At 42.6% G+C, this 16100-nt stretch overlaps 1 protein-coding gene across 3 annotated transcripts; it reads right to left on the bottom strand.

The window, feature by feature from the left end:
- Positions 1-807: 807 nt before the first annotated feature.
- On the bottom strand, positions 808-15703 carry YWHAB (tyrosine 3-monooxygenase/tryptophan 5-monooxygenase activation protein beta). Of its 3 annotated transcripts, XM_049817400.1 has the most exons (7): positions 15570-15694; positions 11036-11475; positions 7371-7671; positions 6201-6324; positions 4596-4759; positions 3183-3278; positions 808-2690 (listed from the first exon to the last, which is right to left on the bottom strand). In XM_049817400.1, exons 3-7 carry the CDS (start codon positions 7662-7664, stop codon positions 2634-2636), a joined length of 735 nt encoding a protein of 244 aa, XP_049673357.1. In that variant the 5' UTR covers positions 7665-7671; positions 11036-11475; positions 15570-15694; the 3' UTR covers positions 808-2633. The 3 variants fall into 3 exon arrangements, with proteins under 3 accessions (XP_049673357.1, XP_049673355.1, XP_049673356.1); XM_049817398.1 differs by lacking the exon at positions 11036-11475 and having other exon boundaries at positions 15570-15703; XM_049817399.1 differs by lacking the exons at positions 11036-11475; positions 15570-15694 and adding an exon at positions 10297-10584.
- Positions 15704-16100: the final 397 nt, after the last annotated feature.

Raw genomic sequence — 16100 nt, forward strand, 5'->3', positions numbered from 1 at the left:
ACTATGTAAAGCCATGGCACAGGACAGATCAGTGCTTGATCAGCAGCTAGTTAGATTTGGTCCTAATGCCTTTGTAGTGGTCAATCAAAAGAAGCCAAGTGACATTATCCAGAGCACACTTCTGTATCATCCCACTGCAGGAGCGAGCGAGGGTCCAAAAGCAGGAAGGACACTTGCTTCGGCTCCAACCAACCTCCTCAGTGCTTTTAGGCTGACTGGTATCAACTAGCCTTGGCTACTGCTATCCATCTCTTCAAGCACCCTTATTCCCAGGAAGACACCTCCACGTGCACTTAGATGTGCTTTTGCACACCACCAGCTGAGAAGAGCAGAGTTACCTGGAATGTATGCAGGCTATGGTTCACTAGTGCAGCTGGGTGTGCAAACAGATGATTGACTGAGGGCCAGCTGAAGAGCTAACCCTGTGTTCAGAAAGGTGCCTTTAAAGCTTTAAATGTAACCAACAGACCTTTCTCATGTACAGTGTGTTCAACCACACAACATGCAATGACTCATGGCAAGTTAAATATATATTTATAGCTGCATTTCTTTTAAGCCCTGCAATGACAGTATATTATAAGTATGACCTCAACAAAACCAAAGAGAACCAGTGTTCTCTACTACAAATCTGCGAGGGTGTGTGGGGGGAAGTCTCTCTGCAAAGGGATGAGTAAGTAAGTATTCACACCATTTGGAAACCATGAATCAACTCACACAATCCAAGATCTGTGCATTTAATAGAAGTGGTGATTTTACTCCTGCAAGTTTTTTGCCACTAGTATGGCAAAGATGAAAGACACAAACAACTGATAAAATTTTTTTTTATTATTCACTTTCGTATTCTTTTACACTTTCCTGATTATTTTGTGTAAGGTGAAACTAGAACTGTTTAAAAGACATACACAAATCTAGTACATCAATAACCAGGTATTTCTTTTTGCTATACTATTCTCACAACCACGTGTGTGCTAGGCAATATAACCGTCACAGAAGCAAACTTTAGGCAGAATACTGGTCAGTAAAAACAAAGCGAAAAGAGCTACCAGATATACAGACAGGCTCGGTTCCACATTCACTACTGCATTTATCAAGCGCCAAGTATTAACTGCACAATTTGTTCAGCTAGTAGAGGGGAGTTTTAAAATCAGTGCATGAAATTCTCTTCAGCAGACAGATGGACAGACAAACAGATGGATCCTATACCTAAGTGGAATGTGAAGGTAGGGGGATGATACCGCGAGACTGATAGGTGACTATTCCTAATCTTTTCCACTGCATTATTCACGCAACTCTTATTAGGTTTTATTTAATGGGACATGTTTGAAACATAACTAGGTGAGGACGTTTGGAGCTCAAATATTACAAGCATTACAAATGTGTAGGTCTGCATTCCAGTACAATAAACGGGAAATCCTGAATATTTGAGCCAGATCCTGGTACTACCAAAGAAATGGCAGACAAGAGCTGAAGACTGCAACAGCACTGGCAGCTCTCAAATATCCAAGAAAGAAACCTGTCCTCCAGCAGGTTCAGGTCTCACCCAGCATCCTGACATCACCCACAATCAAAGAAAGGATGACGCATATGTGGGAGTCCAAAATTGCTTTAATGGAGTTTAAACAGGTGAGAGGGTCAAGGATGAACAGAGTCCAATGGGAGAAAAATTTCTGTAAAGTGAACTTAAAGATGGCTCAGTGGATTACTTAAGTTTTCAGGATAAATTCCAAATGGGAATACCATGGAGATTTCGATTCACCTAAGAGTAAAGTAATGCAAAAGTGGTAGATCTCTTCATGGTATCATCCAAACTAATAAGGCCATTCAAAAAATTGAATCTTCTCCTATTGCAAGTCCATGGTAGTGAACCAAGAATTCTCACTACTGAAGAATATCTAAGGTATAATTAAGTAAGTTATTGCTGTGGGAAGGGGCTTAGTCATGCATGTCGTATGAGCATGAAAGCACTTTTAAAAGTCAAATCCCAGTTATCTGCCAGTGTAAAGAGTTTGGAAATCAAGCTGCTAACTCCCCCATAACCCTCCTCCCCAAAACAAACCCCATCCACAGAAAGATAGGATTGACAGTGAGCTTTTGACTGAAAGCGGTGCCTCAGACTTGGTTACAAATGTCTACAGAGTGTGCCTGTTAAACTAATTCATAGCAGTGTTACTAACTGGAATGCCATACATCGGACTGTTTTCCTTCCATGCCCCAGTGTCACAATAGAATCTCTATAACTTTCTGTACAACTTTACAACAGAATTGTACTTCGACTATTTTGGTGCCAAATTAAGCTCGCCAGAGTTACATAATTGATGTCTACTCTTCTACCAATAAGAGTTTTGTAAAGTCAATTGCAATCACAAAACCCATAATCACAGTGTTCAGTTAAAAATATAAACACGGTAATCATAACTGTAAATGTTCATAATAGGAAAGTTCGGAATGCCATTATAATAACCGACCTCCGCTTTAAGTACACAAAACACCAACCAACCGTTTTTACCCCACAGACAGTTTTTGCTACGTTGAGGTTGTGAAAGTCGATGTACTATTCTTTTTGCTTGTCGCACAAAGGGATATATGTGTAGGATACAGGGTGACATTGAACATATAGTGAAGCGTGACAGCCATTAGTTCTCTCCCTCCCCAGCATCCCCTTCATCTCCCTGGTTTTCCGACGTCCATAGCTGTAAGAAAATATGAACACATGTTTATGCTGAAAGCACACAGTTAATTACAATTGTCAGGAAAGGGAAGACAGCATAATTAGCAGTAGCTGTGCAATTTTCTCAGCTAAGAGCAATACAAAACTGAACTTAACAGTAAAGCTAAAGAATAATGAACTAGAAAATGGTTAGAGGAGAACAAGTAAAAAGCCAGCACAAGTTTGCAAGCTCAACATAAAGCCGGGTGTTGAGAACAGACAAACTCCACTTCGTGTTACAAAAAATCTGAGTTTGTTTCAGTGGTTAACAAGTGATTTCTGGTTTAAACAAGCAAGTCTAACTGGTCTGGTTACAAAAAGCAGTGCAGTTAAAGACATGCAGTTAATGGCTCAGAAAAGGCTTTTAATAGCACAGAACTACATAAGTCTTCAGATGTCAAGTCCCACTTAGTGAAGTCCAGCAGCCTAAAGAAGTAACAGCACACAGTGCCACGGTTTGCCCCATTATACTTACAGTGAGGTTGTCCCTAAGCAGCTGCATGATCAGAGTGCTGTCTTTGTAAGACTCTTCATTCAGCGTGTCCAGCTCTGCTATCGCTTCATCAAATGCCTAAAAATATGCAAGACAGCATTTTCACGCTCTGCTCTCTGAATTCACTTCTGCTTACACAGAGCTTACAAATTTACCACATTACTATTCAAAAGCTTCCAGAATTTTTCTTTTCCACCAAGAGAAGAAACATAAAACAAAGTGAACACCAGATCACTAGACCACCAGTGGGAAAGCAGAATTCTTCACGGAGGTCCGGATTAAAGCCCAGAACAACTTCACTACCATGCCAATACCAAGTACTGAAGATGCAAGCACACTCTCTGTCATACTGAAGACTGATTCACACAGCTTGAAGTCAGGTTTAAGAACAACACTTAAAAGCAATACCTTCATTAAAAATGAAGGTCTCACTGTCTAAATTGGCAGTAAAAGAAAAAGGTACCATTAAGTTGATATATAGTACATAAGTTAAGTAGGCAAGAAAATGGAAGACAAAGGGGTTTTGACAGTGGGGTGAAAGGTCTTAGATTTCTTTTCAAAACAGCATAGGAAATCAGGTCTGTTCTGCAAAAGATTAATAAAGCCATTCTTCCCATCAATCATGAAAGCCCGTGCTGCAAGTCTGAGAGCCAAGAGCCACAAATAAGTGCTATTTCTTCATTCAGGTTTCAAACGGATGTAAGCATATTAACTAAAAAAGCAGGAACAGCAGCAGCATTTTATGCAGCAAAACATCACTTCTTGTTACAAAGTATTATTGAAGTGCGTATCAGGAATGCAAAGATTCACCTAATGCCATATTATTCAAATTAGTACCAGACATTTTCACAGATGCAAAGGAGCTCCATTTAGAAGGCTCTAATCCTATTTTAGGGAGAAGGCTAAGACAAAAATGACTAGATATTTGTTTGGCACAACCCATCACACAGGCTCTTTTTGGTCCAATGAGAGAGGCATGCACACAGATACACGAGGACATTTAAGGCTATAACTATAGTCACAAAGATGACACTTCATCTATTTGCTGAAGTGTTCAAATTTAAATAAATATTTCACTTCAGAAGTGCTAAATTAATACAAGTGTTTTCAAATTTGACACAAGCTCATTCTAAGAGAATTACATGGACATAAGAAGAGGCACTTTGTCTCCCCTTTCACTAGATCAACTGCACTAGCAAATTAGCTTTTCTTAAAGCTAAGCTAGTCTAGCTAACTAACTTACTGAAAGTATGCTACAATGACAATAGTTTAAAGATGACAGCATTTTTAAGGAATTTGATATGAAAAAGTATAATCATCTGCAAAGTGCTATTGCAACCATGTAATTATCTCCTTAGCCTCCACAAAAATTGGTAATATGAAGAGTCTGCTTACCGTCTTTGCCAGATTACAGGCTTTTTCAGGAGAATTTAGTATCTCATAGTAGAAGACAGAGAAATTTAGAGCCAAACCAAGTCGAATGGGGTGTGTCGGCTGCATCTCTTTCTTGCTAATTTCAAATGCCTCCTGGTAAGCTTGCTGAGAGTTTGCTACTGTTGCTGCAAGAAGTAATTACAATCATATTAATGCACAGTACATCACTGTACTTCACAGGGGAAGCTATTACATTCTTGGTCTAGACTAATGTGCCACCAGGTATTCACACAATTACATATGCACAGACGCTTCTTTCAATGTTTTTCGATGTAAAAGCCTACCACTGGCTGAGCTATTAAGGCAGAAATATTTGTTTGGATAAAGCTTTGACATACAGAAATTCAGTTCAACATTTTAATAGAGACTTAAAATGAAATTTATTCAAAATAAATACCAACCAATCTGAATATACACAAGCTCTACCTAAGTCAAAGTGTACTGTGATTAAACACTCACTTCCAGCCTCGCTGAATCATAGAATCATGTAGGTTGGAAAAGACCTTCAAGATCATCGAGTCCAACCATCAGCCATGCCCACTAAACCATGTCCTGAAGCACCCTGTCCGCTCGCTTTTTGAATATCTCCAGGGATGGTGACTCAACCACTTCCCTGGACAGCCCATTCCAATGTTTGACTACCCTCTCAGTAAAAATTTTTTTCCTAATATCTAACCTAAATCTCCCTTGCCTCAACTTGAGGCCATTTCCTCTCATCCTATCTCCAGCCACCTGACAGAAGAGACCAACACCCACCTCACTACAACCTCCCTTCAGGTAGTTGTAGGGAGCGATAAGGTCTCCCCTCAGCCTCCTTTTCTCCAGACTCAACAGCCCCAGTTCCCTCAGCTGAAGTAGTAGAAGATCTGGACAATAATCCAGACAAAACCATATGGGGAAGAAGAGGTATCTAAACTACATATTTAAACTGAAGGAAAAACTACATATTTAAACTGAAGGAAACATTTAGCAGGTAGGTCATATTTCAGCTTGGGGTTTCAGAGGAAAGACAACAGTCCCTTCCTGGCTAATGGGTAAGAATCAGCTCCAGAACGGTGTCAAACTAAGTTTGCAAGACATGGACTACACCAGACACTCACCAGGAATTCAGGCACAGTTCAGCATTACTTCAACATTTCAGGATTAATTGGCTTAGGACCCAGTAACCCAATATCCCATATTTGTATGCACAAAGCTTGCAAACAGTGAAGACTTACAAGCTAAATTCATAGTTTAAAAAAGAGATGATAGGAACAAAGCATTTTCCATGAGAAAAAACACATTCTCCAGGAAAAGGCTTTTACATTGCCAAATATGCTTGACAATCAGTCAGAGGTCAGGGGCTGCAAGCTGAATTTGACTGGTTTGATGAATGTCTGTCAATCACTTCTATTCATGTCAGTGAAGTCTTTCTCTAAAAGTGACTTGCGCTGCACCCATCTTCAATACTACAGAGCAGTAGCAAAAAGAAATAAATACTTCACGTTAGGGAAAAAGAACACAAGTATTTTTCATGCTTTATCCTGCTCGGCCCCCAGCAGAATGAGAGATTTCATCTCTACTTACTTTGCTTATTGTCCCCAGATGCCACCTCTGAGAGGTATCTGTAGTAATCACCTTTCATTTTCAAATAGAAGACCTTGCTTTCTGGCTGTGTGGCATTGACAATAAGGTATTTATCCAGGAGTTCCTAAGAAAGAAAACATCTTTTTTTTTTTTCCCCCAAGTTATAAAAATAATGTCTGAAACAACCTTCGTTACAATGGTAAGCATGAACTGTTAAAACATTAACAATGACTTATGTATACTCATGGGTTAATCACTTTGCCTACTGTTGTCTAAACTCAGAAAAAAAGAGAAATTACTTGTAACCTAGTTACTGGAAAGCAGAAAACTTGCTGTGCTGAGGCTATACACAATTCACTCCTGCAGAATCTAACGGCTATCAGGGCTCAAGACTACAAAGATTTTCCTTTAAATACACTGATGCAAACCTATGTCCACAACCAAGCTAACGAAGAGCAGCAGCTTGACATTAGCACAAGTCTGGTCACTTTTGCTGCCACAAACTTGAATTCTATACAGAGCAGTGACATTATTCACAGCAAACTGATTCTATCTGCAGCTCCAGCTGAAAAACTGAATAGTGGCACAGTCAGCACATGTGCATTCAGAAAGAGATGGAAAGACTAACAGTACTGACAGCAACTGCTCCTGACTGATCTTTAGCAAACTGAACAGCAATAAAAAGAATCCCTCTCCTCTAAGTGAAAGAAATTGCAAAACCAGGTTGTGGGAAGAAGTACACACCTTCTCCATCCAAAAAAAAGTCCTAAACAAGCCTCAGGATGTCAGCATTCCTTAACAAAATAATTTAAATGGTAGGCCTTTTAGCCGGATTCACACCAGTGCCCCAGATCTAAATTTGTTTTCATGGTGACCCCTAGCCAGCAGCTAAGGATCTTCAACATTACCTCATTTGCTTTCTTCTATTAAAAAAAAAAAAAAGCTCTTTTATAACAAATTCAACAAAGAGACAAACTAGATGACTTAGGAGTTAGAACTGGACCCACGTATGTGGCTATGCAATATTCCCCTGCTAAGGTGCTGCAGTGTCTACAGCACTAGTAAGATTCCTTAAGCCTCTCTGAAGAATGCTGCAGTACTAACTACTGTACTGCAGTAACTAACTACTAACAGTACTAACTACTGTTATTTTTGCTGTTGGATTATTACCAGAACATCATTGCAGATATCCTGCAATTCAGCCTCGATTTTCTCACGATATTCTCTTCCCATCTGCTGTTTCTTCTCATTCCTCTCTGTTTTCTGTTCAATGCTGGAAATTACACGCCAGGACGAGCGACGGGCACCAACCACATTCTTGTAGGCAACTGAGAGTAGATTCCTTTCTTCATTGGACAGTTCATGTCCTTGCTCAGTGACAGCCTTCATAGCAGCAGCCATGTCATCGTAACGCTCAGCCTGTTCAGCCAGTTTGGCTTTCTGTACCAACTCACTTTTATCCATGGCTCTCCTATAATAAGCAGTGAATAAAAATAAGAGAAAAATGTCTCAATTGTCTGCATCATGGAAGTTAATGCTAAAGAGTGAAGCAGAACTCACAGTCACTAGTAAGTGGAAAATCTATCAACTCTAACAAAGTAATATGAAGGGTTTCTTTTTAAAAAATTATTTGAGCTTTCACCAAATATGTATAATTTCTATGTGTAAACAACTAATCACAATCCTGAAGATATGTAAGCATTATTCTTCAAAGTGCAGCAAAATGTGTATTGGCATTAAGCACAGCACAACAGTATATTCCCTATGTAAACCTCTCCCCTTTGCTATATGGCCCACAGCTCAGCCTAGGAGACACTGCATGTTCTAAACCAGAAACCACCAGTTTTGGTTGGTTTTGGTGTGGGTTTTTTTGGTTTGTCGTCCCCCCCCACTATTATACAACAGCAACTAGCTAGGAGCATTGAAGCACTGGACAGCTCCTCCTGACACTGAAGATTTTTTGCACACTACATGAGGTATTTCTGTGGGTTTAAATAAACCATACCCAGTAAAGTTGTAGTTGTTGGCAACTATGGAAAGTACATTTATACTGTTCTACCAGAAAACTTTTTTTTATACACGCATCAACGTACATAGAACGGACAATTCTACATAGCTAGGGTGGCTGCAGTCTCAGGTTTTCAAAACCTTTTAAATAACACTGACATTCACAAAACCCAAATGGGACATGGCCAACATGACAGTCACTACTGCAAAACTAATTGCTTACATGGAAACAACTTGTTTATCATTTCTGATAATGTAGTTTAATATCTGAAGCCAAGAAAAACATTATCACATGACCACAAGGTCCCTGAAGACCTTAAGCAATGAAAAATGAAGTTAGTAAGGAATGTGTCTGTGAGGCAGCTTGAGTGTTGCTTACTTCTACAAGACAATGCTAACATATAGTTAACTTGGCCATTGGGCTACCAACCTTATACTTGGCCACCTAGGGCCATGTTCACGGGAGAACTTCAACAAGTTTCTTTGCCTTTATCAAAGTAAGTGGACCTCGATACCTCACAAACTCCCAAATGCCCCAAATTAATCTGTAAAATTTCTCCAGGTGTGTAGGTTCACTTTCAGACAGACCCAGAACTGTTATTCTTGTCAGTACTGAGCAATAATGTTCTTCTCCTACTCCCTAAATCCCAATCAAACTCTCACTGTCCAGATGAGAAGTTTTCAGGCCGAGACCTAACAGCGTAAAAGCAACTTCTAGAAGAACAATAAAAAGCAAACACAAACAATAAGTTTATAATTGTCTTCCATAGGCTTCTGTTCATTAGAAAAGCATCTACAGCCCTATTAGAAAGAACCAACAGGCTGAAAGGGATTGCTGTAGCCTTTTCCCTGGCTGTCTCCTTTGAAGATCCCAGTCTGACAGGGTCCTGATAGAGAACGTCTTGCACACACTGCTCAGTTTGTATTTTAATCAAAGTGTCACCTAGCACACTATTGTACAGGGAAACCAGGCCCCTATACTAAATCCTCAGCCAGGACAATGAGATGCAGACCCAAATTCCCATCGTGTGTATGAGCAGTTTCAGAGTTTCCTACTGCCAAGTATGGAGTCCCAACTACAAAATTATTTTGGGATGAGCGTATTCAACCCCTCCAGCTGAAGATACTTCACATTAGCAAAAATAATTAAAAAATCACCCAAGATATCAAATCAAACATTCTTATTTCCCATGAAAGCTCCTGAAGTAAACCCAGCAACCAAATGTCCTACCTGCTATATATTTGCAGGTCACACTCCCTCCTGCTTGCATTTCACCCTCTGCAGATCTAGCCTAATGCATCCATCCCTGTAAGGCACTCAGTAAGGATATCTAATGCTAAAACCAGCCTCCTGGAAAGAGACCTCTTGCAGACTTGTAATTAAAGTTGGGCTGCAGTTCAGTTCCATTTTAAATACTGCATTTAAACTAGTGGATTCTGGCACCTATTAAAAGGTGACACACAGACTTCAGATCGAAACTCTCAACAAGACAGGCTGACTGTGGGTAGCAGTGTGACAAGTTCTTGTAAGGCATGATTAATTTGGCTCTGTCTTTCCCAAGAGGCTTTTACCATGGGGATATGCTATACTGTCATTGGCTTCTGCAGACTTATCAAAAGGATAGCTCCTGAGGATGGAAAGGGATAAGTGGAGTTTATGATGTGAATTTTTTCTCCCTACTCTGAAGTATATCTTAGTACTGATACCTAACAAGCCTAAGGAAATCATCAGACTGTCTACCATTGAGTGAACCCATCCCACTTTTCACTGTGGTGTCTATCAAACCTTGTAAACCATTCTCTTAACTCAGCACTAAATTTAGACTATGTACTTAACGCAGGAAGTAATTTGTGAGTGGCATTTCTCTATCCACTCACTAAGATCTGAACATGTACAAAGTACACCTGAAGAATGCTTTTTAAGTTACAAGAGGCAACTTTAAATAACAAGACATTTAAACAAAACAGTTTTAGAGCAATTCTAGTTTCCTCATAGTCTGCACAGCTTCTAGAAGCATTTCTATTGCAACCGTCTTATCTTCTCCCCTTCTTACGGAATGTGATTATTATGTAGAAAAAGCCTGCTTACTGAAGTCCAGAGGCAAGTAGCTCCAACAGAGTTTACATTTTGCCATTGAAAGGTCAGTTTTATCTTTGATCTGCACTTTGCCAATACTGGTCTAATTTGTAGACAAGTCATCCATGCAGAAATCCGTTTACAAACAATATAGAGTTTAGTTTAGAGATGGCGCAGAGTTTGTTTCATCAAGCTCACTGACATATTTATCTTTAGATGCAAGCCAGTTCATGGCAGTCAATGGGTTCATATAAGGACACATGAAGGAAATCATAGAGGGAACTGCAAGGGCATTAAGACCTAGTGGATAAAAGAGACCCAGAAACCAGTTTAACATCTCAATTATATAGGCGAAATACCAGCACAAAGCATTAGAATGTTGTTTCTCATCAAACAACTTTCCTCAGTAATGTAACTAATTTATGCACATCTTAAATGTAACTCAAACCAATACTGAAGATGGAGTTCCTCAGAACTTCACTGGCTTAGTTTTGACATAAAAAAAATAATATCTGTATACAGGGCCTTGAGTTGTTTAGTTAATTAATCTTAATATCTGTACTGTTAGTAGGTTTGCTATGAAACACAAAGTATTATTCAATAACATGGATTTAACAGAACTTAAATGCAGTAAGAAAATCGTTGCCCACACCAAAACATCTGCAATCAACAGTAAGCCTACCATTATTTCGTTCACAGGGTGCTGCATAAAGGAACACTTAAAATCCTTATTTTATTCTCCATTGCTTACCTTGTTAGAAGCTTGGAGAGAGCTTTGCAGAGCTATGCTGGCTTGAGCTCCAAAAGAGGGAAGTGTTTGCCAGAAGGAAAAAAGATACAAGGAAAGGAGTGATGTTTGAAAAAGCAAAGAAGCAACTATCAGTTATAACTGGTCCCTCCCATAGAGGAGATGAAAGCCACACTTTAACAATGGATCAGTGTGCCACAGTCTGAAACAAGCAAAGCCTAGAGCTAAAAATACTCCTAGGCCACAAACAGAAGCCATCTAACAAAGGTTACCTGCAGCTAGGAGCGAAACACACAAAGGTGATGCACAGGAGGCTGACAGGAATGATCTATTCTAGGACTAATGAAGCCATGCCATGTCGGCAAGGGGGAAAGAGGGAAGATGGAAAAAGGAGCAGAGACGTGCAGATCACAGCCATGGAGGAGTCCTGAGAGTTGCCCGTTCTAAGCAGAAGATTCTCATATTAGATGCATTAATACATTTCAAATTCTTAAGACACTGTCTTCTTAAGAATCTGTCAAACCACAACTTAGTAGTCCTCCATAAAGAAGTGGGTAGACACTATTTACAATAAGGAATACCAACCACTAGCCAGCAGTCACAGCCAATAGTACCAGCTGCCAGAAATTTGAATCACCCTAAATCCCACACTTGAAATGTAATTTTTAAAAATTTTTTTTCCCCTCTATCTCCCATACAGCCTAGAGTTCTTTCAATCTCTCTTACAAATGCAGAATAGCATATATGCAGGTAGTAGAAGTTACAAGTGCTTCCTTCCCGCCCCCCAGAAAAACTCTATGCCTGTGTAGACAAGACTCTGAAACAAAGCATCAAAGGTCAAGGTCAGAACCTGTAAAACACATCGGTTTGTAACTGCTTCGTTACTTTCAGTGGAAGATGCAGTGAGAGGGGGATGGTGCAACCATCCTGGGAACAGCACCTGAAGTCAGTACACCACCAATCTTTTAAGAGTGGATGGACACCCAGAACTGGATGTTTACATCTCAGTAACAGCTGAGGAGTAAAACATACAGATAATGTTCTTCAGAAGACTGCAGGAGCTTGAGAACTATATCTTACTGCTCAGCAGTTATTACATCTGCTTCTTAGCCTTTATTGTTTCCACTCGTGATGAGCTGTTTAGGACAAAGCCAAAACAGATCAGAAGTAACTGTGTTTAAAGTCTGCAGAAATCACATGAAAACTGACACTGAAAAAAATCTGGCTTATATAACATATTGAACTGATGAGACAATACTAATGAGCCTACATTGGCCTGAAGTCTGCTGCTCTCAATGACCTGTTCTTCTGATGCTAATTAAGTAATTGATTTTTAGGTACTGTTTTTCTCTTTATAGCAAGCATGAGAATCTATCAGACAAATGCTTCCACTTTGTAAAAATACTGGTGAGAAAGCAGTGTGGTTACTGGTTTGACATACTGGTCGCTAATGAGTCAAGTATAGATGCAGGTTAATAGACCTGCATGTTTCACTGTGAGAAATGAATGTAAAACCAGATTTGGTGAAATGGGATGTAATCAAACTTCTCAGTCACAAAGTTTCTAAGTTCATTCAAACAGGAATGAACAGGAAAAGCAGCAGACTGGTACAGAATTTGTAGTTCAATCTTCCAACAATATGTGAACGTACCTTATTTGATTCTGGATAGGAAATTCATTCAGAAATTAAACATTCACATGAGGTAAGTGGATTTTAAATTACAGTTCTATAATTACAGAGAGTAAGAGCTTTGGAGATACTATTTCTAAAACAAATGGAAAATCCTTCTCCGTAATTCAGGTACACACATGCTGACACAAGTATCTGCATGATGTTGATGGCATCCACTGTCAAGTAGACATTGTTCCCAATAGATATTCTTTACAGGAAAGGCATCGACTCTTTAAATGGAGTGCAAGGAACCTTCCTGGCTTTTTCGTGGTACTAGGCATTTGATGTTATTAGTTGCGTTTCTCTATTTTGGTTCCTTCAAAGGCTACCATGTATTGTTAAATAACTGATTAGAAAATGAATGTGTCTGTTAAGATCTGAACAGTGAAATCTTCCGCAACTGTCAACAGCTTGGGTATAACAACAAGTTCAGTAAAATACACTGCAAACATAGTGAGGGAAAAAGGAAAATGACTTCATAGTTGTGATATTATGGCTGACCTTGTGCAGCACATAACTTTAGCCTCCTCTGCACCTACTGATTAACCGTCTACCGTGGCCTTCAGCTCAAATCTTTATGCAAATGTTCAGATAAAATTAACATTCTATAAAGCCATGCCTAAACCTCCTCTGTCCATCTTCTGCCATCATTACCTGCTGCTTCCTAAAACTGACCAATATAATTTTTGAATAAACTGACACTCAAGAGTTTTCAGTCTCCATAGACAATTATGAAATTTCTATGACAAGTACCAATAGCGTGTAGGAATACTGATATTGTAAGGACAACTTAAATTTAGTGACAGTAGCCTTGTTCTTCTTAATGTCACTTAAACAAGAGACTGCGGGCTGAAAAGCACTGCACTGCTACATACCTATAGCACTTTGCACAGGACAGCTGCAGGTGGAGACAAGCACACAGTTCCAAAGTACAATATACTTACACGGTAACATCTTTATGTTCCAACTAGCAGGATTGTTTTTGGCTAGAGTCCAGGTGGAAATAGTGAGTTATCCCAAAAAATCTTCCCCCAGGCATAAAGTTCATGCCAAACTAATGTATTCATATCACAGGTAAATCACTTTTGTTAATAATAAACCGACAGTATTTATATTGCAGGGTGGGGCAAAAAGTGCGGCCACATAAAAGACACACTACGGTAACGCCTAGTCTTACTGGGATGTATGACTATACCAGGTGGATTAGAGCACTAACTTTCTACCTCATTATTCAAATCATTATTTACTTAACTCCTCTTCATCTTAGTTTATTCACATGCAGCACAAAAACCTGCATACTGGCAAAGGCCTGCTTAGGAAAAAAAAAAAAAAAAAAGACTCAACATCAAAATAGCAGAGATCAGAACATGCGGTACTGACATAATGAGGTTGAGCAAACTGCACTAGGCCCATCTGTGCAACCAGTCTATCACTTTATTGGTATCAATTTAATAAACAAAATATTATACAGGCTATATTTTTGCAGTCCTTTGATATGAAGAGTGAAAAAGGCACTGGCATTCTTCCTTGTTTTCTTTTCTAGACCAGTTTGTCTCATTATTATTTTAAAATAAAAGCAAGCTTTTCTTTCCATAAGGAAGTATTAAAATTTCTGACTGAGGTGTCCTGCAGCAGTGAATGTATAAAGACACAAATATTCCTACAGTCACCGAAGTTACAAAACCTTACAAACGTTCCGATATTTTTATGTAGGAATTTAGCTTTTATGGTGCTGCATGAGGTGCAGTTTGTTTTCCTACCACCAGAAAAGTTATTTTAATTATTAATAAGGAATTTAGCTGAAAGCAACCAGTTTACATTGCAGTCTCTGAGGCAGATGCATTTTTGCTCCCACATGCTAACACGGTGACTGCACGCCACTGACATTTGATCACCCCAGTTAATATCTGATCATACATACATCAAATAAAACCTATGGTTGCTAGTCTGGGGTTACTGCCCAGCCATTTTGTAGACCGGGGGCTGGCCTGAAGCAGCCTTCTTTCCCTCTGGTGTCCTCTCTAAACGCATCTCTATTCCCAAGTGGTCAGAAGCGACCAAAATCGGAAAATAATGATAATAAAATCGTTGCGCTTCCTTCTAAAGCGTTCACGACATCTCCGTGATCCCCTTCGCTCCTACGTGAGCAGGCTCATACCAGCCGGCACAGAAACGGCACCTCCCCTCTCAGGCTGGAAGGGCTCGGCATTTCGGCTGGGCACCCACCTCCTGGGTCGGTGAAGCTGCGAGGACGCCCCAAACCCCTCTCCTGCTTTGGGGGCGTGAAAGCAGGAGCCTTTGGGAAGAGGAGAGCTGTCACTGTCACCGGCCCCGGCCCCGGCGGGGCTCGCTTTCCCTCCTCCCCCGGCCGCCGGGCCAGCCCCCGCCGCCGCTGGCCGTTCGGTACAGGTGTGCGGGGCCGGCCTCGCCCTCCGGGGAGCAAGAGACTCACTCGGGGCGGGGCGGGGCCGGGCCGGGCGCTCGGGGAGGCGGCGGCACCGCCCGGGCGGGCTCCGCGGCGGCGGCAGCAGCCGAGGGAGGGTCACACCGTTACTCGCGGCGGGCAGCCAGGACCCGCCGCCGCCGCCGCCCCCCCGCTCCGCGCGGGGACCCTCCGGCAGCGGCCCCCCGCCGCCTGCTGCGGCCTTCGACGCCCCTCCCCGCCGCGGGGCTGCGCCGGCACGGTCGGCGGGGAGGCGGGCGGGGGGCAGGCCGGGGAGGCCTCCCCCCCGCGGGCGCCAGCGGGGCCGCAGCGGCCCGGCGCGGCCCAGCCCGAGCGGCGGGAGAAGGGGAAGGGGAGGGGAGGGGGAGGGAGGGAGCCCGGGCGGCGGGCGGGGCCGGCGGGGAGGGGCCCGGGACCCTCACCTGGCGGGGGCGGCGGCACCGCGGCCTGGATCCCGGCGGGCGAGGCGACTGGGAGCGCGGCGGCCGCTGCTCGGCGCACGCACACACACCCTGCGGCGCTGCGGCCCCGCTTCCGGCGCCGCGACCACGCCCCTTCCGGCGCCAGGGGGCGCCACCGCCCCCTCCCGCCTACCCCACTGGGGCGGCGGCGGCCGGCAGCCGGCGCCCGGTTGCTATAGCGACAGGAGGGGGCCGGGCCCCCTCCGCTCCCCCCAGCCCCGGCCCAGCCGCCTCGGGCGGGGGGAGCCCTGCGCCTCCGGCCCCCCCTCCCCTCCGCCTGTCCCGCCTCGGGCGGGCCCGGCCCGGCCCCTGCGGCCCAGAAGCGCCCACCGGCGGAAGGGGGCTCGGCCAGGCCGCAGGGCGGCTCTCCCCGGCTCCCCCGCTCCCTCCCTCCTTCCCTTCCCGGGGGCGTTGGCGTGGGGCGGGGGGAGGCCGAGGTGGCCGAGGGGCCTGTCGGGCCGGGATGAGGCCGCCGTTTCCTGCCGTGCTTCG

Source organism: Accipiter gentilis, chromosome 14 (genome assembly GCF_929443795.1).
Source record: "Accipiter gentilis chromosome 14, bAccGen1.1, whole genome shotgun sequence".
Lineage (NCBI taxonomy): Eukaryota > Metazoa > Chordata > Aves > Accipitriformes > Accipitridae > Astur > Astur gentilis.

Coding starts and splice junctions, on each gene's coding strand:
- YWHAB (XM_049817398.1), bottom strand. CDS start 7,664: ATGGATAAAAGTGAGTTGGTACAGAAAGCCAAACTGGCTGAACAGGCT. Junction 4,760..6,200: donor ATCTGGGGACAATAAGCAAA/GTAAGTAGAGAT, acceptor TACTTCTTGCAG/CAACAGTAGCAAACTCTCAG. Junction 2,691..3,182: donor TGCTTAGGGACAACCTCACT/GTAAGTATAATG, acceptor ATTTTCTTACAG/CTATGGACGTCGGAAAACCA.